The 25673-nt window shown below is 41.1% G+C and overlaps 1 protein-coding gene across 1 annotated transcript in view; it reads left to right on the top strand.

The window, feature by feature from the left end:
• Positions 1-3785: 3785 nt before the first annotated feature.
• LOC139659946 (cadherin-22-like) overlaps positions 3786-25673 on the top strand; it is an 81471-nt gene continuing 59583 nt past the window's right edge. The window contains 2 exon segments of the mRNA XM_071537968.1: positions 3786-4013; positions 21701-21995. Of these exon segments, the coding sequence (XP_071394069.1) occupies positions 3786-4013; positions 21701-21995 (523 nt within the window).

Raw genomic sequence — 25673 nt, 5'->3', positions numbered from 1 at the left:
CTAGTGATGGCTTCTGACTCCAATGGAGTGGCAGCCAACTTAGAGTGAAACCAGACTGCCCCCACCCTCACTCTCTCTCTCTTTTTCTCTCCCAATCTCTCCCCAACTCATTAGAGTCTCCTACTTTTAGACCTAATTGTGAGTAAATGTGTACACACTTAATGAAATTCCCTAAGTGAGGAGGCAGAACAGACGGAGAAGGAGATTCATTGGAGGAGTGCGGATTTTGTTTTTAAATACCAAGCAGTTGGTGCTCAGCAAATGTTTCAGTTTGCATAGCAACTTCAGAGCTGTTCGTGTTCGCAGAAAAATGTTTGATACAAATGGTTTCTAATTAAACATATACAAGCTGCCTGGTGCACTGTTAAGTTATCTACTGTAAGGGAACAGGGAAAGTCTAGATGGGCAAAAATGAATTAATTTTATCCTCCCAATGCTGTTTGCCTTTGAGGCAGAGAGGAATAAACAGCATGTTTTTATTTCTTTGAAGTTGTCGCTCTATAGCACGAACATATCTAATTGGAAACATGAAAAGAAACATTTTTGATCAATTCAAGTCAAGCATGGAACTTCAGATGATTTTTCTTTCTTGATGGACTGTCATTCAAATGCAAGAAGGAATTCACTGCTTTTTAGCTTATCAACTTGGATTTTACCTTGTCTTTCCATTTAATCATTATCTTTTCTTGCCACAGAGCCCTTCAAAAAAGAACTATAGCTCTCATGTACTTACGATTTGGTTTGGGGGAAGCTTACTGTTTTGTTTGTTATATTGTAGTTCTTATGTCTTATTACATGAAAGAGATGTTGCACTGTGATATGTGAGTTAAGCAAAGTAAGACCTTGTCAGCTCCTCTGCAAAATGTCACCCATGCCATAACCTTTTACAATCACAGACTTAATTCATTCATTCAGTGACTGATTCATTTCTTCGAGACCTAAGGTTCCACATTGATGTTATAAATAACCAATTGTTTTTGTGCAAACAGCACAAAGGCCACAGCTTTCGCGACTCAAAGAACTTAAAGCACAAATGGCATGCCATTAGAGGGATCTGTTCTGAAGGAAAATGTCACTCCTTATAGTTCTGCAGAGGTAGCCATCATACAATTTCCACTATTTTGCTGCATGGCTACTCAATGGTGCTTCACCACTCAAGTGGAAGCACTTGGAAAATCTTGCAGTTCTAATACAGTATAGAGTCAGAGCAAGAACCATCTACAATGGCTAAAACTTTAGAAGTGGATAATGTTGCTTTATATCAATAAAGCAACATATATCAATGCATTGACAGACTGAATATACAATATGGGAGTTGCTGCATTTTTATAATGTCATACATGTAGTGCATACACATCATCATAGTACAGAGGTCCTCCATTAACACCAACTATAAACCAAGGGGTTTAAGCCAGTTGCTCTTAAGCTGTTTGCTCCTGAGATTGGACACCCCGGAGCAGTTGGTTTCCAATACCACGGACATTGCCTTGACCAACAGTCTGAGGAGGAATTATTTCCGGAAGCTCCAGGCTTGCTACCGGGCAGGAGGAGCGAGATTAGAAATCCTCTCCTCGCCGGCAGAAACACAATAGGTTAAACCACCTGCTGGCCTGAGGAGCTTTTCTTCGACTGGTGTTGCAATCTCCCATTCTTGGGGTCTGTAAGGCCACAGACATACTAAATGTTATTGTTTGTTTGTTTTTGTTTTTTTCCCTGTTCTCTATGTTTCAAAGAGACCATTAATCACCCACACTCACTACTACACCTACAGCACACACACACACACACACACCTACACACAAAACACAATCTTTTTCCCTCCTTCTCTCATTATCTCATTTTTCCATTCTCTCTTTCATTGTCAATTTTTCATCTTTCTCATCATCATTCAAATTCTCTCTTCCTCTCCCTTTCTCTCTCCCCCTCTCTCTCTCTCTGTCTCTAGCGCTCTCTCTCTCTCTCTCTCTCTCTAACCTCTGTGCATGTTTCACAGCAGCCCTGGACCGTATCTGCTCCCTCTACTACTCTCCAGTGTTTGTTTGAAGTATTAGAGGGTTGTTGCCTCATTGGATAGAATTAATTGATTAATACTTTTATCCAATTAGTGCTCCCTCATGCAATTAATCAGCTGGCTGGGGTTAGGGCCGCTCTGTCAGCCGGACGAACGGCAGACAGATGCTGTGGGCCCGGTGTGTGATGAACAACAACCTCTTTCTCCCTCTCTCTCTCTCTCCCCCCCTTTCTTTCTCTCTCTCTTTTCCCTATTTTCCACGCACCTGGTTCCCTGTCCTCCTTTCAATGCTCTGCCATCGCTCTCCTGCTCACAGCTCATTGTTAGAATTCTTGCTGAGCACAACAATCGCTGGTGGAAAACAGTTTCCTCCAGATAATCCTAACAAACCCAACACATTATGGTTTTTGTGGTTCAGAACACAGAGAGGTGTAAAAAAAAAAAAAAAAACAGACAGGATGAACAGACAGGTGGTGGAAGAGGATATTTTTTCTCCCTTTAGTTATTTATTGGAGTTTATGGGTACACTGAGGTACGATGAACAAATAACACAATGAATTCTGCAGTGTGCACATTACAGGAAACACCAGTGACAGTGCATATGGGGCAATGTGTACGTTTACAAAAAATGTAGGAGCAAAATATCATTCCGAAAACTGAATGTGTGTGATGCTCAGCTTGCCTTTAAAAGCATCAGGATGAGAAAATGATGACCTTCTCCCTTAAACTCAGGCAAAAGTCATTCTATAGGAAATACGGCAGTTACAATAACAGCAATTTCCTTTTCTGTCTTACAGGTTTGACCTTTTCCGGCCTATGAATCACTGATGGGGTTGTCATCATGGCTCAAAAAATACCATAGGACTTTTCAACAGTGAACTTTCCAAACCGATGGAGTATTCTGGAGGATACTGCCCCCGAAGACCAATCAGCATCACCAATAATTCAAGGATTCTACTCCAGGAGGCAAACCTGGCCGTGGCTTTCTAAGGCACTGGGAGAGAAGGAGAGTTTTATTGCATACCAGCTCGTTATAGGTACACCTGAATGGACAGCTTGATGCTAAACCACCTCACACATTAAAGGAGCCAAACTAACCTTTGGGATTGACATCAAAGGATTCCTGTGAGATCTGATTGCCTTTGACAAAATGGCATACAGTGAGATCTAAAGGATTGAATGACAATAAGAAGACGTAGCCAATAATGGATGAAAACTGTCACTGTTCAGGAGGGTGTTTCTCCATGGCATTGCATTCCCTTGTTCCATTTGTTTCTGCAGTAAACAATGAAATTACTTTTGACCACATGGAACTGATTATCTATTAAAAACTGTTGTTTTTTTTCCCTTCAGAAACTTCAGCTTCAAAGAGATTTCCATATTTTCTCTGCTTCAGCTCTACCTTAGTTCCCATTTTAGGGGAATATCAGAAGCTCTGTCAGGCGGTGTTGCAGATACTATAATAGGCTCAGAATGACTGACCAAGTTACAGCAGAGATAAAACCTGTGCAGCTGTTCTAAATCCGATATGCTCATGGAGCTTCATGTCCTGCCCTGTATTCAACAAAACCACTTAAGACTTTAGAATGCTGCGGAATCCTGTGGATTAACTTCCAAGTTCTCCAACAAAGACCTTTGAAGTTTGCCCAGGTGGAGTTGTACCTTTTTATTTGACATAAAACTATTACCTAAAGACTCTTCCTGTCTCTTTGCATAGCCTCCTACATTACATGTAGAGCCAGGCCGGATTTCTTAATTTTGTTTTTCCTTCAAAATGGCTCCATATTGGAGAGCAAGAGCTTGGACAGTGTTAACAGCACTGGGTCTTCTTAGCTGCTGTAGTTTTGGCTGCTGTGAGGACTCAAGGACTAGTGGCTCGGCCTCAGGAGGGAGTCAGCAACAAGGGCTCATGCCCCATGAGCGGGTTAAGAGAGGATGGGTCTGGAACCAGTTCTTTGTGGTGGAGGAGTACACGGGCACAGAACCACTATATGTAGGAAAGGTAAGATATTCCATTTTAATGTGATTTTTATGTTGTAAATACTTTTCTGATTAAATGGTGTTTTATTGAACCACTGCTTTTTGAAAAAGACAGCTGAAGATTTAAATTGTTCTTCACTGCTATTTGAAGAACCATTAGTGCTCCCATGTAGAACCAAATGATTCTTCAAAGATGATTTGACTAATCTAGTATTATATTCATGCATAGAACTAACTTGTTCTACATAGAACCACAGATCAAACTTGTTCTTGAGGTATCTTGTTCTATTTAGAACCACATATAGTTCTTATAGTTCCAAATTAATTATATATAATTGTATAGTTCTTAATTCTGCAGAAACTGCAGAAACATTATTGAGTCTGTATGTATCCTCAGCACCCAGAGCCATGCTAGTTTTCATTCTCTCAAATCAGGGACTGATTTCCTCCTGGGACACCAGGTGAATGCAATTAAATACCTGGTAGGATGGAAAACCAGCAGCACTCTGGACTCTAAGGACCAGGATTGAGAACCACTGCACTGCAGTATGGTTCTTCCCTGGTTCTTAACTCCAACAGACTAAAAAAAGTGCAAGGTTGAGAACCACTAAGTTAAGAGGAGCCTGCTACTGGTCCTTTTATTGCTATGTATCATTTTTGTAGTATGTTATATATATTTGTAGTATCTCAAATATAGAGGATTAAGTATCCAAAGGTTCATTGTGTGCTTGCACTAATTTTGGATAGGTATCACTATTTATTTATTTTTATTTAAAATGTGGATACAATGGGAAAAAAAAAATCGTATCTAGGCACGGTCTTGATGTTTAGGGCATTGACTGGACACTAACCCTCCGAGTGGACAGTGGAAGTGTGATTATTAAATCAAATTTTCTAATGAAATGATAGATAATGAATAGATGTCAGTAATGAATAGATGTCAATTAGATGTTTTTAATGGCTTGGTCCCGTGTTTACGATGGGGAACATTTTCACCTTCTTTTTTTCTCTCCACATTCACATCTCATTCATCGGCTGCTTCTAACGAACCTCAATGAGTTGATGAGAGTGGACAGCATGTACGATTCGATTGGCTTACATACGATGTGATATGAAAAGATGGAATATTGATGCCGACAGCATGAGATTCAAAGATGAGTCACACATCAGTCATGTGATCGTCTTGTTTCTATTCATTTAGACTTGGCAAATAGACGGCTAACACTTATGCATATATTGATCTCTCCATTGTTACAAATGAACGTTGCTGTTCTTCGCAGCAGGGCTGGGTGTTATAATTGCCCCCTGGCCATTTTTTGTCTGCCATTGTACTGCATTCCTACTGGGGAGACACGAGGCCAACACCATGGCCAGAAGGCAGGACTATCAGTCTGCTGACAGAGACACAGAGAGATAGAGAGTGATAGAGTAGAAGAGAGAGACAGAGTAAAAGATAGAGACAAGTGAGAGATGGGGGGGAGAAAGAAAGAAGGGAGAAAGAGACAGAGAAAGAGAATGGGAGAGTCACAGAGAGAGAGAGGGGGACTTTGTGCATCTACTTGTGATTCATTACAGGAGAGTGTGCCAGGGAAAGCAGTGAACTGATAAAAGGGTTGGGTGGGGGGGCTGGGGGGGAGGAACACAGCAGGAGGGAGAAGAGAGATGATTGTATTAATAAAATTACCCAGAGTTATTGCCCTCCATGCGACCAGGCCACGGGCCAAGACTATTAATGCTATTAATGGTGTGTATGTGTGTGTGTGTATGCCTGTCTATCTGTCTCTTTCCCTCGCTCTCTCTCTCACACACACACCCGCACACACACACACACCACAAACATTGACTCTGCTGGAATTTTGGTATCAAGACTTTAATTCGAGCAAAAGATGATTACATACAGGCGTTATGCCTCTGTACCAGTGCTGGCCATTTACAGCAAGCTTTTTTCATATTATTACTTTACTCCAACTCAGCAAATTTGCCAAGCCTGTCTGTCTCACACTCTGGCTGCCATTACTCTGCTAATGAAATATGATTTACCAATAAAATGGTCACTCGCATGGCAATAAACTGGCAGCTTTGTGCGGTACATTTGGATAATGAATCCTTGTGGACTTAAATGATCCAACAACTACATATTTTTATAATCATCTACTTTTTAAATATGCATTGCGACGAATGTATAGAAATACACATAAATGTACTTTTGAAAGAGACAGGGCTGCTGTTGAGCCCAAGGCATAAAAATGACCATGTTTCTTCCTCTTCTGTTCTGACAAAAGCCCTCTGAATTTAATTCATTTTGTGTGTCTGTGCGTGTGTGTGTGTACGTGTGACTGTGACCATGTGTGCTGCATGTACAATTGCAATACATGCCCTCTCACATATTTTTTTTATGTGAGAGAAAGCATATTGTGCGGTTCAATGGCTTTGTGTACTCTCTTTGTAGTGTTTTTTTTGTGTTCTTCCAACTCTGCCCTCTATTGATGTGTTTGTGCATGTCCTTACTCAGGGCCATGGACTAACATTTTGGTGGCAGCCTGATCTCGTGAAATTGCGTGAAAATGAGCACAATGTCTTCAAATGCAAAAACGTGCTCCGTGCACAAAAAGTGAGAGAAACATATTTCCCCACCACGAAAGGATTACATGAAGGAGGCATGACTAGAAACAGACCAACAAGTCCACCAACCCATACGAACACATAGGTTGTTTGTTCCTATCCTCTAATACGACCCACAGGAACGTTTCCTAAATTAGCGCCCCTACCGGCGGCAGGAGATGGCTATGTTGGTCTGTGTCCACGTCACGTGACTGTAAAGTTCATAATCTTTGTTCAGTGAATGTATATGATGTTTAGTTTGTTAGTTATTACGAAGATTCATTCAGGCTTTCTATGGTTGCTATGGTGGTTGCTATGCAGTTGCATGTTGTTTGAATCATTGTCTTTGTGTTGTGTAGTTATCTGAGCTGTTATGTTATTTGTGTTATCGGATGTTATCTGATAACACCATATGATCATAAGTTCGGTTCCTGTCAGAGCGCATTTTTGTCATTGGCTCTGGCTCATGTGAAGGACGGTCAACAGGCAACAGCAAACTGCTTCCCCACCTTTTAAACTAAAACAACCATGTAGAATCTTTATACTGACATATGTTACTCTCCAGGTCGAGACCTTTCCAACGATGTATTTGGTTTAGCTCTACTACAAAGTTTTAATTTTCTCATTTCAGGGACACAAGCCATCCCAGGCCTAGTTTCAGAGAGCACTTTGAAGGCCCAATATAAAATGAAGCTTTTTGTTTGTTTCTTTCTTTCTTTCTTTCTTTCTTTCTTTTTTAGGGGAAATAGTGACCAAAATGAGTCACTTTCAGAGATTACAATACTGCTGACAATCTAGGGCATTACTACAGGCTTGGAGGAAGGCCTGAAGTGCTTGGGTTAGGGTTAGGGTTAGGGCTGAAAAGACCATAGGCTACTATTTACACAACCCTGGAGATTTTTTTGTATCTTTATGATTCTTGGTTTTGGGATTTTATGTCAGCATGACATAGCCCATTCAATCAGAATCTGTTTTATTAGCCAATGCAAGCATACAAAGAATGTGTCTTGGCGTTTGCTCCCAAAAAACGCAACACAGAAGAATAAAAATAGACAAAAGGAAGGTAATAATAATAATAATAATAATAATGAAATAAACAAAGTAATATTAAAATTAAATTGAAATTTTAAAATCTATTTACAGAATGGAGTAGTAATCGTTTTGAAATAGGATATAAAACCTGAAATGAAATATTGACTGTACAAAGGAAATGGGCTGTGCTATGGACAAAGAAATGAAGTGTATGAAATATATGAAGGTGACAAGAGCAAAAATTAGTTTGACATGTGCATAAATAATTAAATTATGTAACAGTAGAGGTTGAATGCAATGCAAAATCTAAAGTCCAGTTTGATGAAATATATCAAAGTGATCAAAGTAACCCAAAGTGCAGGGATTAAATGAGGGATGTGAAAACGCTGGAGTGCTTTATTGGATGACATGGCTCAATATCAATTGAGGAAGAGTAAGTTTTAAGAAAGATGATTTCATATTAACTATCCTCAGCCATATATTCTTGGAAATATATAATTAAATGAGCAACTTCACATTTTACAATCACAGGCTATAAAACGCCTTTTCTTAACAGAGATAGTGGCGTTTGGATTTGGGTTGCGGCCGACCGGCGGCAGTTTGAAATGGAATGAAACCCACTGATGGCAGACAACCCAAAACAGGAGTCGAACACAGCCATAGCAGCGTCCATAGCAACCATAGAAAGCCTGAATGAATCTTCATAATAACTAACAAACTAAACATCATATACATTCACTGAACGAAGATTATGAAAATAAAATGCACATTTCTCGCTAGAAATGTTATCAAAACGCATGTTAATGCCGAAACTATCATAAAATTTTGCATTTTCCACTGCAGAGAGAAACTTGACAGTCACGTGACGTGGATGCAGACCAACGTAGCCATCTCCTGCCACCGGTAGGGGCGCTAATTTAGGAAACGCTCCTGTGGGTCATATTAGAGGGTAGGAACAAACGACCTATGGGGTCGTTTTTTGGGGGAGGACAGTCTCAAACAGACAGTCTGACATTGAAATAATGTGGTGGAAAGTAAGGGTGTGGCATCAGGATGGTGGATGGGTGTATGCATTTGCTTTGGGTGTATGCATTTGCTTTCAACTCTGACTCTCTGGGTTCAATTCCCAAAAATAAAATATATCAAGAAGATTTTTACTGTGAGTGAAGTTTTTCTAAAGGTTTTCTTATTTAACCATGACCAAAGCCCTTCCATAAGCTTAACCAAATTGTTTTAGTTCCTTAAACTTGACTTAACTTTAAATAAAGTTTTAGTTGCCTAACCTTACCCATAACCTTAAAGGCATACTGAGTAGGATTTTGCTGCTTGTGGCTTGTAAACACAAGTTTACCCCTCTTCCCTGTGGTTGCCAGAATGGTAAAAAAACAGTAAAAGAAAAAAAAAGTACAGCAAGCAAAACGCCAAGCAGACGAGGCTCATTCCAAAACGAAAGTGAATCTGGGGTTGGCTTTCAACCGTTGGCAAGTATTGAAGGACAGGATGGGGATGAAGAGCAACGCAGAGTTGCCATGTTTTCTGCTGGACAGGTAAGTGCCGGTTAGCTTAGCTAGCTATATCAGCTTTTCTACTACAATGAAGCTACGCTAACAACGGTAGCTGCTAGCTCATGACACACTAGCTCTGTCCAGAACTCTCTGTTTTAGAGTTCAGGATCGCTACCATAGTCAACATGGCTTTTAGATGTAAAATGATTCAGTAGTAGATTTGGTTGCAGGCGGACACACGCTGCCAAAAGCTTGATGCTCAGAAATGTCCAAACTTTAAGAAATAAGAAAATCCAGGCAGAAGGCAGGGTCTCTGCAGAAACAGACACCGTCACAAATTACCAGTGGGCCATTAGTAATGACAGAGTAGTATACATTTTGGATGAGTTTATGCTATTTTAAGGGGGGAAATCCTGCTTAGTAGTTTCTTGCCTAAACTTAACCCTTAGCTAACCCTTTCACGTTATGTAACAGGTGAAAATGGCGTGTCCAATTTGTGCTACATTCACATTATCAAAGTCATGGTGGAAAAACAGAATCTAATTTGTGTACACAACACGCAGTCTGCGTTTCAGACTTGTTGCTCATATGAGATTATAATGTTTGGGGGGCAGGGGCTCAAGAAAAAAAAAGCGACAGAATGAACAACCATTGTATTTTGGCAGTTCATTGACATAATTTGTGTTAAACACCATGTTTTTTAGCTTTCAAGTGAGGTGAAATTAAATTACCAACGCACCATCAGTTGCACAGACATTGCGTATATCTGTAAGCAAAAGCAGGAGACCTCTCAGTAACATTAGCTGGCTTGCTTGTTAGTAGCATCTAGACTCGTAGCCCAATGGTTCGTGAGTACGTGCACGTGACATTTTGGTGCCCGCAACACATACCCATCAAGCCCACGAAAGCTGGTAAAAAATGCAGTTGTCTTTATAAAAAGTGAAATAATAATAAACTAGAAGGGCACTCGGAGAGCGCAGACCTCCGCCAAGGTTTGTGCTATTATTGCTTGTTCGTGAGTCAGATCCGCTCTAAAATTTAATGGGTTCTTCCTTGGCCCATGCTACACCCTTCCACGAAGTTTCATGAAAATCGGGCCAGTAGTTTTTCCGTAATCCTGCTAACAGACAAACAAATGCCACCAAAAACATAACCTCCTTGGCGGAGGTAATTAATATCACAGCTTAGTGAGAGACTTTTCCAAATCACAGGTCTCATCACAATAAGGTAGGCATATTTTACAATGGTTGAGTAGTTTGGTTGTTCACAATAAGCAACCTGCCTTACTATTATTATTCATTTACCTTTTCTGTTTATGAAATAAATCACATCCTTTGTCCTCAGATGATTATTATGTGTAACAAGTTAACAACTAGGTTAACTATAATTTACACAAACATTCCAAATAATAATCATAATGAAATTAATCTACTCTGAGTCAAATTTATCTTTCTTTATCTGTCAATTGTTCACACTAAGTCTTCCATCGTTTCTCAAACAAACAGAAGCACATGGCTAATTATTATGCAGAATGACGTCATCGGACCTTCCCGGGTGCATCGGAGGAAGCTGGCTGTCAGGGGAGGTTCCAAGATGGCTACCGAGTAAGGTCGATATTGCTGAGCTCCTGCACAAAGAAAGTTTTAAACGGTGAAAAACGATGAAGTCCTCATTTGACTAACTTTTGTGACGGTTGGACTCACTTCTGTAACAGTTGAAAGCAACCTAATGTCGAGTCGCAAAAGAAAAAGAATGCAAAAGAGCAAAAACCACACACCTGAAGCCCAACCAGGTAATGCTCTAATATCCTTGTGCCATGATTACGCTAACACCATACCAACAGTAGCGGTCTCCATGTCAGAAGAAGATTTTCCTTCGCTACCTGTAACTCCGTGTAAATCCCCAGCTGCAAAAAAAGCTCTTTATGGGACGGTGCATGAATCCACATCCCAAGATAACGTTGTCATCTCCACTCTCTCCCAACTCATAAATGAGCGAGCTGACTATTGAAAAGTTGGTGAGTGAAAACTCTGAGAAAATTGACAAAAACTCACTGAAAAGAGAAGGGTTGAAGAAAACATTGGACTTGCAGTGAAATAAAGGACACACAGAAGAAAATGGAGAATGTCGGTGCTCGTCTTAAAGAGGAAGAACACAAAGTGGCCACACTTCAAACGCGTGTGTGCGAGTTGGAGTCCTACTCAAGAAGGTGGAATCTGAAGCTCTGGCGTCGCCAAAAGCTCAACCGAAAATGTGAGGAGAAAAGTCATAGAGGTCTGTCAGAACATTCTTCCAGAGGAAAAGGACAAGCTTCCGGATGCTATCAACATTGCACATCGCCTAGGGAAACCAGCACAAACCAGCGCCAAACCAAGAGCAATCATCATCCGATTCTCTCTGAGATCCTACAGAGATGCTATTTGGAAATCTGCAAAACACCATCCCTTCATGCGTGATAACAAGCTCCGCTTTGCTGAGGATCTTTCTCAACCTGTCAGGGAGGCCAGATTGAAGATGTGGCCTATGGTAAAGAAGGCACGAAGTGAGGGAAAGCCTGCTTACTATGTTGGAGCACAGGCCTTCATCAATTGGCAGGAAATTACTTGAGGTAATTGTGAAATGGAAATTTAACCGAGGCTCTTTATGTCATGCAACCAGGTTTAGTCTCTTGGCTCACTAGTATTAATTTTTTATAACATGATTGACACTGCATCACTGGGAGGCCTAAGATCACTTTATCCTTCTCATTTTCTATACATTCATTATTTTTATTTCCATTATTTTTTGCTGCACGGAGAACTCTTTTGTTGGATATATGATCTGTCCTATAAAGATTATATTTGCTGACCAACAATCTAAAGAACTACATAATCTAGAGAATTTGTCGGACTTCTTTATTTTGTATACTTTTCATTTATAATTTAAAGTTTTTCACCAAGTAACTTTGCTGATCTTCTAAAGTGCAGCTTACGGAGCCCCTCTGCGGTCATATGGTAGAAAAAAAACTCGACGTGTAAATCCGTGCGAACGGATTTGTAAACTGTGCATACGGATTTCTAAACCATGCCCTCGGATTCACAATCCTTGCGAATGGATTTGTAAACTGTGCGAACGGAAACGGTTTACAAATCCGTTCGCACAGTTTACAAATCCATTCGCAAGGATTGTCACATGAAGTTTTTTTTTTCTACCATGTGGATCAGGCATTACTTCAAGTGTCCGACCTTATGGAATTTTATTCCCCACTATGTCTTCTCTTCAGTTGGTGGTCTTAAGTTTTTGTTAATATGCACTTATAATGTTGATGAAATTCCCCTCAAACTTTCTTCATTCCATAAACAAATGCTACTGGCACAGAATTTAATTTACATACATAACTTCACTCCTCACAGGTTTTTTATCTGGAATAATAGATATATTTTGTATAAAAATAAAATCTTTTTTTTTTTCAACAGTGGTTTAGTAATAGTATTTTATTAAGTCAGTTATTCAACCAACATGGTCAATTTTACAGTTATGTCGAATTTATTCAACACTATGGAATCCCTGTTTCACCAAAGGATTTCTCAATTGTCTTTGATGCTGTCCCCTCGGGTATTATTGCGCTTTTTAAAGGTTTTAAGGGAAATGGCAATCACCCCATAATGTTAGATGTATCTGAAACAACTGTTGGGAAAACTTGTTTTTCAGGGCACACTAAGGATAAAAATAAGGCAATCCGTCAACTTTTTCAACAATACATCATGAGTACACCTTCTGCCTTGTCATATTGGTCCACATTTGTTGGAGATATTTGTTGGGAAAAAGTTTGGCTATTGCCACATAAGTTTTTTTTACTAACAAAGTAAAAGAGATATCCTTTAAAATGCTTCACAGGTTTTATCCAACTAATTATTATTTGCAGAAACTTAAGAAAGACATTGATGTAAGTTGTACCTTTTGTGGGGAGCTCAGAGAAACGCTGGTACATTTATTCTGGTCTTGTCCACACACAAAACAACTGTGGAGTAAACTGTCACAATTTATTGCTGATCATATCTATCCTCACTTTACTTTGGAAAAATGTATTGTTTGGATTCACTGAATATGACAGGAATCTCTGCTTGCAGTTCTATTTAATTAATTTGCTTATTATTTTGACCAAATTTTATATTCACAGATCCAAATTCTTAAGCAACATATATAATATCCGAATGTATAAATAAAAAAGCTGTGAAAACGTATAACCACTTTAAGCTTTACAAGATATTTATTTAACTGTTTCTTGATTTTTGTCTTTATTATGAACCTTTAGTCCCCCTGGCGTGTTTGTAATTGTGTGATTGTGATCAAGTTGTATACACAAAGTGTTGAGAACTTGTTGATATTGTTGTTGTATGTATACTTGTTGTAATCAAATAAATAAATTAAAAAAAAAAAAAAAAAGGAAGCTGGCTGTCGGACCTTGCGGTCAAATATTTACTCTAACAATCCCTCTTCCCTGGTTGGAATTATGCAGCGTTCCATGCAGCAGTGATATTACAATGGTAGTGAGGGCTTAATACCCTAAGAAGAACAAGCTACTCACGTTTTCTTCATGGACGCACATGGTCTGATGTTTGGAGCAGCCGAGTGGTGTAGTTGGTAAGTTACCGGACGTCAGTTCCGACAGCCATATATACACTCACTTACTTAATCCTCTTCGTTCCCTGTGGAACATAAGGCTGCGACGATCTGCTTCCATCTGGTCCTATCCTGTGCAGCATGTTGTGCCTCGCCCCAAGTTAGGTTAGCCATTTTCAGTTCCGAGGTCACAGTTCTCCGCCAGGTTGTTTTTGGCCTCCCTTGTTTCCTCTTTCCAGGTGGAGTCCATCTCAAGGCTATTTTAGGAATGCGGTCCTGGTCCATTCTGAGGACATGTCATTTGAGCCACCCATGTTTAATTTCCAGCACCACATTGTGACAGTTTGTGTTTTTGTACAGGTCCTCATTGGAGATCTTTTCTGGCCAAAAGATGTGACATATCTTCCGGAGACATCCATTGTGGAATGCATTGATCTTTTTCATGTCACTCTCAACCACTCGCCAGCATTCTGAGCTTGCAAAAGCACTGCGAGCTTCCCCGAGCCTTATGTTGATGTCTTTGCTGCATGCATTGTCCTTACTGAGCAGACATTCCAAATATGTAAACTCCTCGACATAATCGAGAGAGTTACCATCCACAGTGATTGGTGCATGTAGTGTTGAATTTAAGCACATTCTTTATTCTTTATTTGGATCCCCATTAGCTTCCACAAAGTGGTTGCTAGTCTTCCTGGGGTCCACACAAAAACAACAACAATTAAAAGACAATTTGAAATCACACAGTATCGACAAGAAAAAGCTATATAAGCCAAATTTAAAGATCAGAAAATAAATGAAATGACTCTACACATAAAACAATGCACTGACCCTGCTGTTTTACTTTGCGGAGTTCCAGCCTGATGTTAGCTGTTACCAGATAGTGGTCACTGTTGGCATCCACACAACGACAAACTCTAACATCTTGGAGAGACCTGCACCACTTCCCGTTGATTAAGATGTGGTCAATCTGGTTAGTTGTAAGACCATCAGGTGACCTCCAAGTGAGTTTGTGGATGTTCTTATGTGGGAAGATGGTACCACCAACTACGCAGTTGTTCTCAAGGCAGAAGTCAACAAGGCGCTCACCATTGTTGTTCCTCACACCACAGCCATGGCTCCCTATAGCTCTGTCACAGTTGTCATTATCGGCTCCAACCTTGGCGTTCATATCAGATCAGTAACATATCGTGTTGAGGGACCTTGGAGACATTGTATCTCTTCTCTCTCATTGTATCTCTTCATACCAGTCATTCTTGTCCTCTTTCTCAGCTTCATTTGTTGGTGCATAGCATTGTATGATGGTCATTTTGCAATGTTTGGAATTAAAGCGAGCTCTGATCATTCTGTCACTTACAGCTTCCCATTCTACCAAGGTTTTTGCCTTTTCTTTGGAGACTATGAGAGCCACGCCGTGTATGTGCTTGTCTTCCTGCCCTGAGTAGAGGATAACTGATCCGTCGCTGGTTGTTTGGCGTCCAGAACCAGTCCATCGACATTAACTAATTCCTAAAATATCCAGCCTGTACCTTTTCATCTCACTGATGACTTGGGCTAGTTTGGATGTCTCATACATGGTGCGGACATTCCATGTTCCTAGGCGGACCTTCGTTTTGGGCCCAAGTAGACTATCTATCACACCGCCGGTATAGCCTTCAGAGTCACGGAGGCACACAAGCCTCCCCACCCCGGCAAGGTGACAACACAAGGGGAAGACTGCACTGTACTGCAGACTTCTGTTACGCCACTGGTCTAAGGGAAACCAGGACACAACACCTTCAGAGCCCCCGCTCTTCCCACTCCCAAGAATGGTCAGCCGCACCACAACCAAAGTTCACAATGTAGCAGTTTTTATTTTTTAAGCTTCAGAGCTGAGCAATGCCCAAAATAACAGAGTAATTCTAATTCCAAACCCTAAACTTCCCTAACAAAAGAAATAAAGTTTAAACAAAAACAGGAGAACAATGATTTACAAAAAGAAAGGGCTTCTCACTCCTACTAACTGCTACTTTAGTGCAGAATATTCACAGTGCATAATAAATACAGATCTACAGGTTTACAAATTATCTAAACACATCTTACCAGAGATTTCTACAGCTGAACCCACTAAGTTAAGCCTGCTCACAATACTACCAGCTACAAAAACACACAGCTCAAAGGTTCAGCAGGGCAGCCTCCATTGTTGGAAATGGGAGGGAGCAAAAAAAAAAAGGGGGGGGGGGGGTTGGCATCAGCTGGTTTAAATCATCCACGTTAGCCAATCAGCCAGTAGCAATCCCATCCCCTAAACCAATCCAGGAGAACACCAACACCTGAATCTCATCACACACACATGCACTCTGAATGCATACACTGGAATGCACACATTGAGGAGGAGAGAAGAGAGCTGTTAACCCACACAAACAACACAGATGACCAGAGTCATAACACTTCCAATCTCGGAACCCATCGTCTATCCGTCTGACGACAGATTAGACTCTGGGGGCGACGGCTAATATTTCAGGGTTTCCGGTGTAGCCTTGGTGTAGCCAGCGGACATCCGGGCCAAGACTTCCTCTTCTGTGCGCCGGTCATTATTTACAGTCCGATTAGCAACTTGAGACGCGAGAATGGAGTTGAGAGACGACGTCTCATATGCAGATATCTGTTTATAGAGATTAGCCGAAATGTTGTCTGGACCTAAAACACCTACAAAAAGTATCGATGTTTGTGTATTGTGTGGAGAAACGCACAGAAGAGGAAGTCTTGGCCCGGATGTCCGCTGGCTACACCGGAAACCCCGAAATATTAGCCGTCGCCCCCAGAGTCTAATCTGTCGTAAAACGGATAGACGATGGGTTCCGAGATTGTAACACTTCTAACTGCAGGGAGAGTGTGTATTTTCGGAGCATTTTTGATCACTTTGCTCCCGCCTCCCTTTCATTCACTTATGTGATTGGCTGAGTGGTTTGACTTTTGCTGCTTCAGCAGAGGGAAGCTGTGCAGACAGACAGTAAAGCGTCATGGTATCAGATAAAATGTGATGGTCATGCAGGTGTAATTGAAAAGGTAGTGATGCATAAGAAGAGCGAATAGCCTCGTCTAGCTGTCTAACTTAAAGCGCTACAGCATTGTAGTAGCCCTGCTTGATAGGAATTGCACAAGCTAAATTAAAAGTTAATTTGCTAGTGTAGTTAGCTATATTCTCTTTGCTCTAGTATAAACTAAATGATGATGTGTGTTGTAGGATGAATTTGTAGTGGCTGGCCTATATTTACTAGTGGACCAAACAAGGGGAGCATGAATTATTTTACAAGATTGCTATTCAGTCTAGCTTGTACAGTTTCAAATCCTGTCAGCATGGCTTTGGCTGTTAAAACGAAAGCAAGAAACTCAGAAGGCCATTTAGTGGCAGGTGTTCTACATCTTCATACAATTTTTGTATGCAATCCTCAAATAAATTAAATGAGGATTGTAATTTTAACTTTCTCCTCATCGGTTAGCATTTTTATACCTCAGATATGGCAAAGTAACTAAAAGTAATGAGAATATGCTACTGATTACAATTTTGATGAGGTAAGCAGTAACTGTAATAGAATATACAGTATTTAGTAAATTAACCTACCCAACCCTGCCCATAACCTTACAATTATGCTATAATGACACGGCCTCATCTTTTTCTTTAACAGAATGTCTATATCCTTCTGAAGAATATGAATTTGATATACAAGTCATCATATGTCGTGGCTCCGACTACAGTTGTTACAGCTTTGCTGTAGGTTGGACATTTTGAGGACGTTTTTAGTACCTCATAGAGTGTAAAAACAATATTTAGTTTCCTATTTTTTGTCTGTCTTGTTTTCTAAGGTGCCTGTGACAAACAGCAGTGGTTGTTTGATGGAAGAAATAAATAAGAATTTGTTAAACTTGTCCCAAACCGGAGACAATTGTTGGACCTTATTCAACAGTTGCATCTCTCTCTAGTGCATGGACAGTGTTTCTTCAGTCATATGTGATAACTGAGTGCTTGAAGGCATGATGCTAATTCTGTGTGTGCGGGTGCATACTTGTGTTTGTGTCTGACGGGTGTTCGACAACGCAAACAGACAGACAGACGCACACGCTCACACACACACACACACTCACACACGCACATGTATGCCTATTTAAGCAATTGTTCTCACCATAGTGATCCAAGCTATAATTAGTCAAATCTTGGTCCAATTGTAACATCACTCGGCTGTCATCAAAGAGGAACAAAGCAGCTTAAGAAGGCAGGAAGGGAGGATCAGAAACGGAGGAACTGTGAGGCTGTTGGACATGGTGTTTCAGGGAACCACATTTCCTCCTGGGAAGATGAGACGGAATTTGGGTTACTCTGCTTTGTCATCTTTTAAATAATGTTATTACCTCGTTACGTCGCTCTCTTCTCTGCCTTCCTCGGCGCTTATATTTCTTTCCTTCTGTCTTCCATCTTTTCCCCCGTCTGAGGTTCCATCTGTCTCTGCTCGCACCCCCCCTTTATCTTAATCTCTCTTCTTCCTCTGACTTTCTTCTCTCTCTCTCTGGCCTCACTTTATTGCCATTCACTCTCCCCCTCCTCTCTGGGCCTGTCTCCCTTGGCCTGTGCCGTTCATTCCCTATAACTCTCTTCACGTATGCTGCCTCTGATACAGTCACCTTGTTAACACTTTGAAGCTGTTAAGATCAGAGAGCTTGACAAGCAGTGGTGAAATGTGGCAGGGATATTCCTGATTACACAGACTTAAATATAAGACGGCCAATTTGCTCTTGCTTTGAAACCCGCGATAAACCCAAGGATTCAATGTAGCCCACATTCTATCGCCACTGAAAATAAAAAAAAAGAAGAAATCCTTGTTCACAAATGTCTTGTTATTCTGTTCTGTTCTGTAAAGAAAACGTGTGTGTGATTGTGTCTTTATGTAAGAAAACGTGTGTGTAAGTGTGTCTTTATGTATTTCTGCATGTCTCAAGTAATACAAGTTGTTACACAGTACACTGGCAAGAGGTGAGAAGCCTATAAACATTTTTAATTGCATGTGCGATTAATTTTCAATAAAGCACGTGTGACTTGCAGGTCCTGCAGAATTTTTGCATTTCTAAAGTCAGCGCCTTTCCAATACTGATTTATCATGAACCACTCTCTAATAAATTAAAATATTTATTTCTACTGCACAAACTCGAAAGAGCTGACTCCAAAGAAGAAGGAAACTTTCCATCACTGCATGTGAGTCATGTGTGATGCCCTTCAGCAGGTTCGCCCACAGTGACAGCTGGACACTTTGTTATGACTTTAAGCCGAACCTGACAGGGCATCAACAACATCGCTCTGCCTTGAGTCACCCTGCAGCTCTGCACTGTAAACCCCAAGGCATTGCTAACTAGTGCTTGCAGTAAGTTTAACTCAAAGCCAGCCGTTAACTCGTCACAACTACTAAGCTATATAGACAAATATGTATTGTTGAAGGAATTTTTAGGTAATTTTATTAATTGGTTTAATAAAAGTCCCTGGTGTTGAAACAATGGCATATGTGATGACATCATGTCAGTAGACTGTCACATGACATTTTTGACACATCTCTTGACTCTAATTTCCAAAGTCAATGTACTCAAAAAAAAATTAAACTTCCTAAAAGTATGTTTGTTTGTTGTTAGCTCAAATATGGATTGCCCTAACTATGAGCAATGACAATTGCATCCCTTTGTATTCTATTGTATGTGAACCCTTTTCTATTGTATGTGAAGATCAGTAATGGCAGTGCACCTATTATGAATACTTACATGCATATTTGTGATGAAATTGTGTGCGTTCTTGCACATACTGTATATACTATAGTGTCTGTGCGCATGTGTACATTCATGGTGTGTTTGTGTGTCTGCACATGTGTATGTATTCAATGTCAGAGTCTTGGCTCTCTTTGAGGTCAAGTACTGGGGAGGTCAAATGTTTTATCACCATCACATTTCTGTATTTCGCTGTTGACCAAACATTGCATGTTCTAAAATACAAATTCAAAAATGAACGAAAGGTGAAAAAGGTGAAAGAATGAAAGGTGCATGGCAGATCTGACCAGTGAAGCAGATACTATTCTCTGAGTCACACTTTCTGATTTAGTTCTTTCTGATCTCCTTTGTTCAACTTACACATTTGGTTGAGGTTTTTTTTTACTCTTTTATTATTGTGTGATGGTCAATCGAGTAATACATACTTGTATGTTGACAACTTTTTTTGCCTTTTAATGTAGTGAAGGTGCTGCTCCCATTGTGCACCTAGAACAAAATAAATGAATGTACATATCCATACACTTATACATGCATACACGTATACATAGCCTACATGCACACACACACACACACACACACACACACACACACACACATACAGGGCATGTTTGCACTGCAAATGTTTATTTTTTGCTAAGCAAGTGAAGCCCTGGCCCTGACCTTTAGTTTGAAGAGAACAACTTCGCTAAGCGTAGTGTGTGTGTTTTTGAAGCTGCCAACCTGAATCACTCCGATGAGGATAGACTGACAGACAGATGGGTATATCCAGCCTGAGGGAAGAGAAATAGCATCATCCCAGCAGAATGATGGAACTCGCTGAGCGTGTATATGTGTGTGTGTGTGTGTGTGTGTGCGTGTGTGTGTGTGTGTGTGTGTGTTTGAGTGTGTGTGCGCCCGCGAACATGTAGGTATGTACTGTATGCATGGTGCCTGCATATGTCTAATTGAATTGACACATGATGACACATTTCATATAAAAGCTAGTTTTTGACTTAAGAATCTAATTTGGAAATAGAGTGAAAGTACGAGAGGCTGACAGGCACAGTATCCCAGAGAACAATTCATATCCAGTGGCACATCTGTACGTACACTTTTATTGGATAACTCTCTCGCTCTCAGTTTGGACCAATGAAACTTCTTTTATTATCACTGAAATATTGATACCGCCAAAGTGTATATTTTCTCTGACTGCTCATGTATTTGTCTTGGGGATGATTCAAAATGGAGAGAAAAGGCAAAGAAAGATAGATAAAAAGGGAGGGGAAATAGGATAAGGGAAGCAATATCAAGGCATGGGCTTGCATTATTCTGTGGTTTTACGACAAATACTTAATGAAAACCCCCGCGAGGACGATAGAAGCCTGTATTTAATTAAGCCTTTATAAAATATTAACCAGGGAGGCTGGGGCGATTTCCCCTCTCCCCTGGTCTGCTCAGTAGATTGAACCACAGTTATAGTGCAGAGACAGCTCTGAATTATAATTTCAGATAGAAGGTGAGAGAGGGAGAGAGAGCGAGACAGAGAGAGAGAGAGAGAGAAGGCCCTGTGTGCTCACCAAAGAGCCAAAGGGGAGGTTGGGAATGGGAACCGATGCTGCTCCCATTGCTGCTTCTGGAATGTCTTCTCATCACATTAAGGGAGAACTATAGCTCTGATTTATAACGGCTTTTTTAAGTTCACTTTTCAACCCCGGCACCTATACGTCCCTACCTTTAACAATCTTAGAAATGACTTTGATCACCTAATTTGGGCGTCACACCCTGTGAAGGGCATGCTGTGTGGAGACGGTGTAAATCACCATTTGAACTGTGGTGTCTTTATTCACTGCAGCGATGATGGCTGGCATATAGGGAGCTGCGAAAAGCTGCATTTTCCTGGAGGAAATGGGGAGGAGAAATGCACTGATTTTGGCCATGTGTGATGCCCAAATGCCATTTTCTGAAAATGATCAATTGCACAAACCATTAGTATTGATAGTGCTTCAAATGAATGTAGTTAGAAAATGCCATTAACAATGTTAAAACTTTTCACTTCTTTGAAGAGTCCATCTTCTGGTCTCTAGTTCTTAGCCTGCCCTCTATTGTTTCTATTGTATAATAATACTTGATTTTAATCAATGAAATCAGCTAATGTAACATCTAAACATTTAAACATACAAACTGAAGATTTTCTATCATTGTATTACAGATCCACACAGACTCTGACATGGGTGAGGGCAACATCAAGTACACTATCTCTGGCGAGGGGGCGGGCACCATCTTCATCATCGACGAACTGACGGGAGACATCCATGCCACGGAGAAACTGGACCGTGAAGAGAAGGCCTTTTACACGCTGCGGGCCCAGGCCCGGCACCGGCTCTCCAATGATCCTCTGGAGCCAGAGTCTGAGTTTGTCATCAAGGTCCAGGACATCAACGACAGCGAACCCAAGTTCTTGGAGGGGCCCTATATCGGCAGTGTGGCAGAGTTGTCGCCCATAGGTAAGGGGAGAGGTGCAGTCACATAGGGACACCCAGGACAGCTGTTCCAGGCTTTGAGCCCAAAGGTGGACACACAAAATCATCAGTTATTTTCATAAAGCATTAGTGAGGCCCATACCATTGTGTTTTGTCCTGTCCTGCAAGGGAGGAGAAAAAAGTGCAAAAGAGAGCAATATGTTAAAATTCTCCCCCATTGTTGAGATGGAAAAAGGAGTCGGAAAATGGATGGGCAGACACTGAATTCTCTGTGAATGCATGAGAGGGAAATAGAAGGGTGGCATGGAAGTTTCTAGAGACTCCCTATACATTGGCTGTGTCTGAGTTATAGCCTATAGGTAAGAAGGAAATGAGAGATGGGGGAAAAAAAAGTAAAGGTAGAGGAGAAAAATGAGGGAGCCACGGGGCTTCATTCAATTGCACTACTCGCTGATGAGCTTTGTGGTTGCGTCACTGGAGGCAGGGGGTGGGGTGGGGGTGGGGGTGCCGGTGGGGGAGGGGCAGCAGAGGAGAGGTGCTTCAAAAAGGGTACATGATGATGAGGGCAGCATATTCTGTTTAAGGCTTTAATCTTGACAAACATGTTTTGACTGAGCAACAGTAGTCTACTGCCTCATAACTGGTGAAAATTCTCAGTAAAATGGGAAAGACAGGTGAGTGTGTGAATGATGGTGTCAGTGGCTTCATTAGCATGGTATTAATGGCTCGGCCACAGTCGTATTGAAGCGGCGTGCAGAAAATTCTGACCTCTTCTCTATTCTGTCAAGCAACTACACAATGCCATGTGTGCTCAGAAATTTGTCTGTGCATTCTTATATTTGTGTTTGGTTTGTGTGTGTGTGTGTGTGTGTATGTGTGTGTGGTTGTGTATGTGCATACGTGGGGTGGGGGGAGAGAGTCTTTTGTGTGAGAGACTTCAGGAGTGGGGCAAAATGGAATGGCTCTTCCCTGTTCAAGCCTGATTGGAATTAATTCCTGCCTCCTCAGCATGATCCAAACCATGGGCATTTCTGCCTACAGTGCTTTCTAAAACTGAATTGTGTGCGTGTGTGTGAGAGAGAGAGAGAGAGAGAGAGAGAGTGAGAGAGAGAGAGAGAAAGGTAGCCAGAAGAGGAGAAAGATAAAGAGAACAGAAATGCAGAAAAATGCAGAGTAGAAGAAAAAGATGCAAAGCCTAGGGAGGTGGAGAGCCATTATCTCCTCAAGAAAGAAAGAGAACGAGCCATGGAGATCATGCTTAGTTAATGTTAGTTAATGTAATCTTAATGATCACGACCCTTCCTCTTTGGCTGCCCCCCCTTGTTCACCCCTATCCCACCTCACAGTCAAATTACGTCCTAAATGAGTGTGCAGTTCATGTTTTAAACATCGTTGTGGAGCACTAGCTCTAATGAGATAACAGCTACTGCTTAGTCAAGCATTCTCCTCCGATGTCCCTGTTTCGTTTTTTTCCGCTGCTATTTGCTCTCCTGTTGAACAACAGCTAAGGCCAACATTGTGTTGGCATGCGTGGTGATAAGGTCACAAGTACCATGATAAACTGAAGGGACTGAAAGGAAAAGAGGAGCTAGACAGACCAGCCTGACGGCCACATGTCACTCACCCGCTCCTGGGTTGCTGCTGCACATCGCCCTCCGCCTGCCTGTCTGGTGCAGTACTGGTGGCAAGGAGAGGTTGGCTCACACTCACATTGGTGGGGAAGGTTACTGGTCTTTAAATAGTACTGTATTATTAATAGCGTATGTAGCATACAACTGGTGAGTGAATCAATTTTAAATAGAAGTGGTTGTTAGAGGAGTATTCTGTTCATTGTCAGTTGAATATATTGAAATGGACCATTCTGTAATATGAAAAATAGAGACATGATTAACCTTTTGTGTCTTTGGCATTCAATCCCTGTGGCATGTGTGTATGAGGCATCGTGCCTCAAACAGTGTTTTTAAGTCTTACATATGGTAAAACTTAAAGACAGCCAAAGCTTTCATAATGATTATATTCAAACTTTAGCTGCCAATTTCACAATTTATGGTGTTATCATTGAGCTGTCATTAAAATCATGTCTAAGTGGGACTTAATGATATCCATAGTTTCCATACTTTAAATTACACTATTCACGCAGTATTAATAGCATTTATCAGAATTACACTGACAGGCTTAAATCAGCATTTATTCAATTGCCTATGTACTATAGTGCTATTGCACTCTGTGTGGGAGATCCAATCAGTGTCATGGAGTTGCATAATGATTATACAGGGCCTAATGGGACAAAATGTGAGAAGCCAGTGATCTGAAGCATAGCTGCCTTTTATACTGTGAAGGAAGCAGGTTGCAAGCATTAGCCACACCAGTGGTATGCTCAGTGTGCTGTTTTATAGCTGACCATACACTGTAGCCAACTGCGTTGAAAAACGCTAGGCCATTATAGTAGGAAAGTAATCAGTAGTCAGCTGCCTGAGGCATATTCATTTTTACTTATCACTCCTGTCATGTCCTCCAGTGCACGGCTCCGTCATAGCTTACAATCCCCATCCTAGCCCCCCTTCTGCTGGCAGAGACCCGGGCTGCACGCCTGCCTGCCTGTCTGTCTACTTGGCGTCCGCTACCAAAAATAACATTTGTTTACATATCATTCAAAGTCTGTTTGTTGTTCAGGCTTGGTTAACTCTAAAAACAAGAGTAGAGGGAAAATAAACCAGGAGTGGCAAAGAGGATGATGAAGTCTGAGGGCCTCAATTCAGTGTTGTCCTGTGAAAAATGCGCAGCTAATGAAATTGCTGTCTTAAATCAAATTTGCAGGGCAAGGGTGATTGAATGTTGCTCTGAGAACCGTGCATGTCTTTATGTTGCGACAGAGCAGAGAACATGGATGGAGTCACTCTGCAGAACAGAGTGTCTTCTGACTCATGATGATAAAGACTATGAAAGATGGATCGATGCACTGTGAAGGTAGTAGGGGACATCCCAGCCTGAATGGAACAATCAGATATGAGTCTGGTTGACTGATATTGCTTTGGGCTTGCTTGTATTATTTGGAGTGCAAATCAACATGTATCAGACTTCTACATATATACTGTATTATAGAGGTTCAAAAGTCTGTAACTTGTAGTTTAGTTGAAGCAAATTGGGACAGCCAGGTGGCCGAAAGGTAGAGAGCCTCAGTGATGACTGAAAGGCTGCTGGTTCGATTATCGACACCAACAGGAGGGTGTATTATTGCTATTAGCATGTGACTGGAGGGTGATTGTTATTACATCTTCAGTGCTTGGCTAATGTGCCCTTGTCAAAGCATTGAACAAACTGCTCAAGGGACGTTGCACTGCAAGCCACTGTGATACACTGTGAAAAGCCTTCCTACAACTCACATTAAACAACCTTATTCCCTCTAGTTTCTTGTCTCACCGGCATAGTGGTGCATACACTAGATGATGAGGCACAGACGGGGGGGTCACACATGAAAAGATTCTTTACTTGGATTTAGTCACAGTGGACCTCGATACCCTGCTGTCTCGATTAAAAAACAAAAACAAAAAAAGAAAATATAGCCGCATGCGGCAATGAGCAGGGTCCGAGCACAATATGCTTATTTGTCCAAAGATGAGAAACCTAAGACATTATGATTAGTTGACCATAGTATTAATGATATTATTGTGAGCTTGCAGAGAATAGTGCCGTCATGTGACC

This window comes from Centroberyx affinis, unplaced genomic scaffold, assembly GCF_046629955.1.
Source record: "Centroberyx affinis isolate AG114_WGS23_722 - 3 ecotype Tasmania unplaced genomic scaffold, CSIRO-AGI_Caff_v1 ptg003168l_1, whole genome shotgun sequence".
NCBI lineage: Eukaryota > Metazoa > Chordata > Actinopteri > Beryciformes > Berycidae > Centroberyx > Centroberyx affinis.
This window is presented reverse-complemented; position numbering and strand designations above follow the sequence as displayed.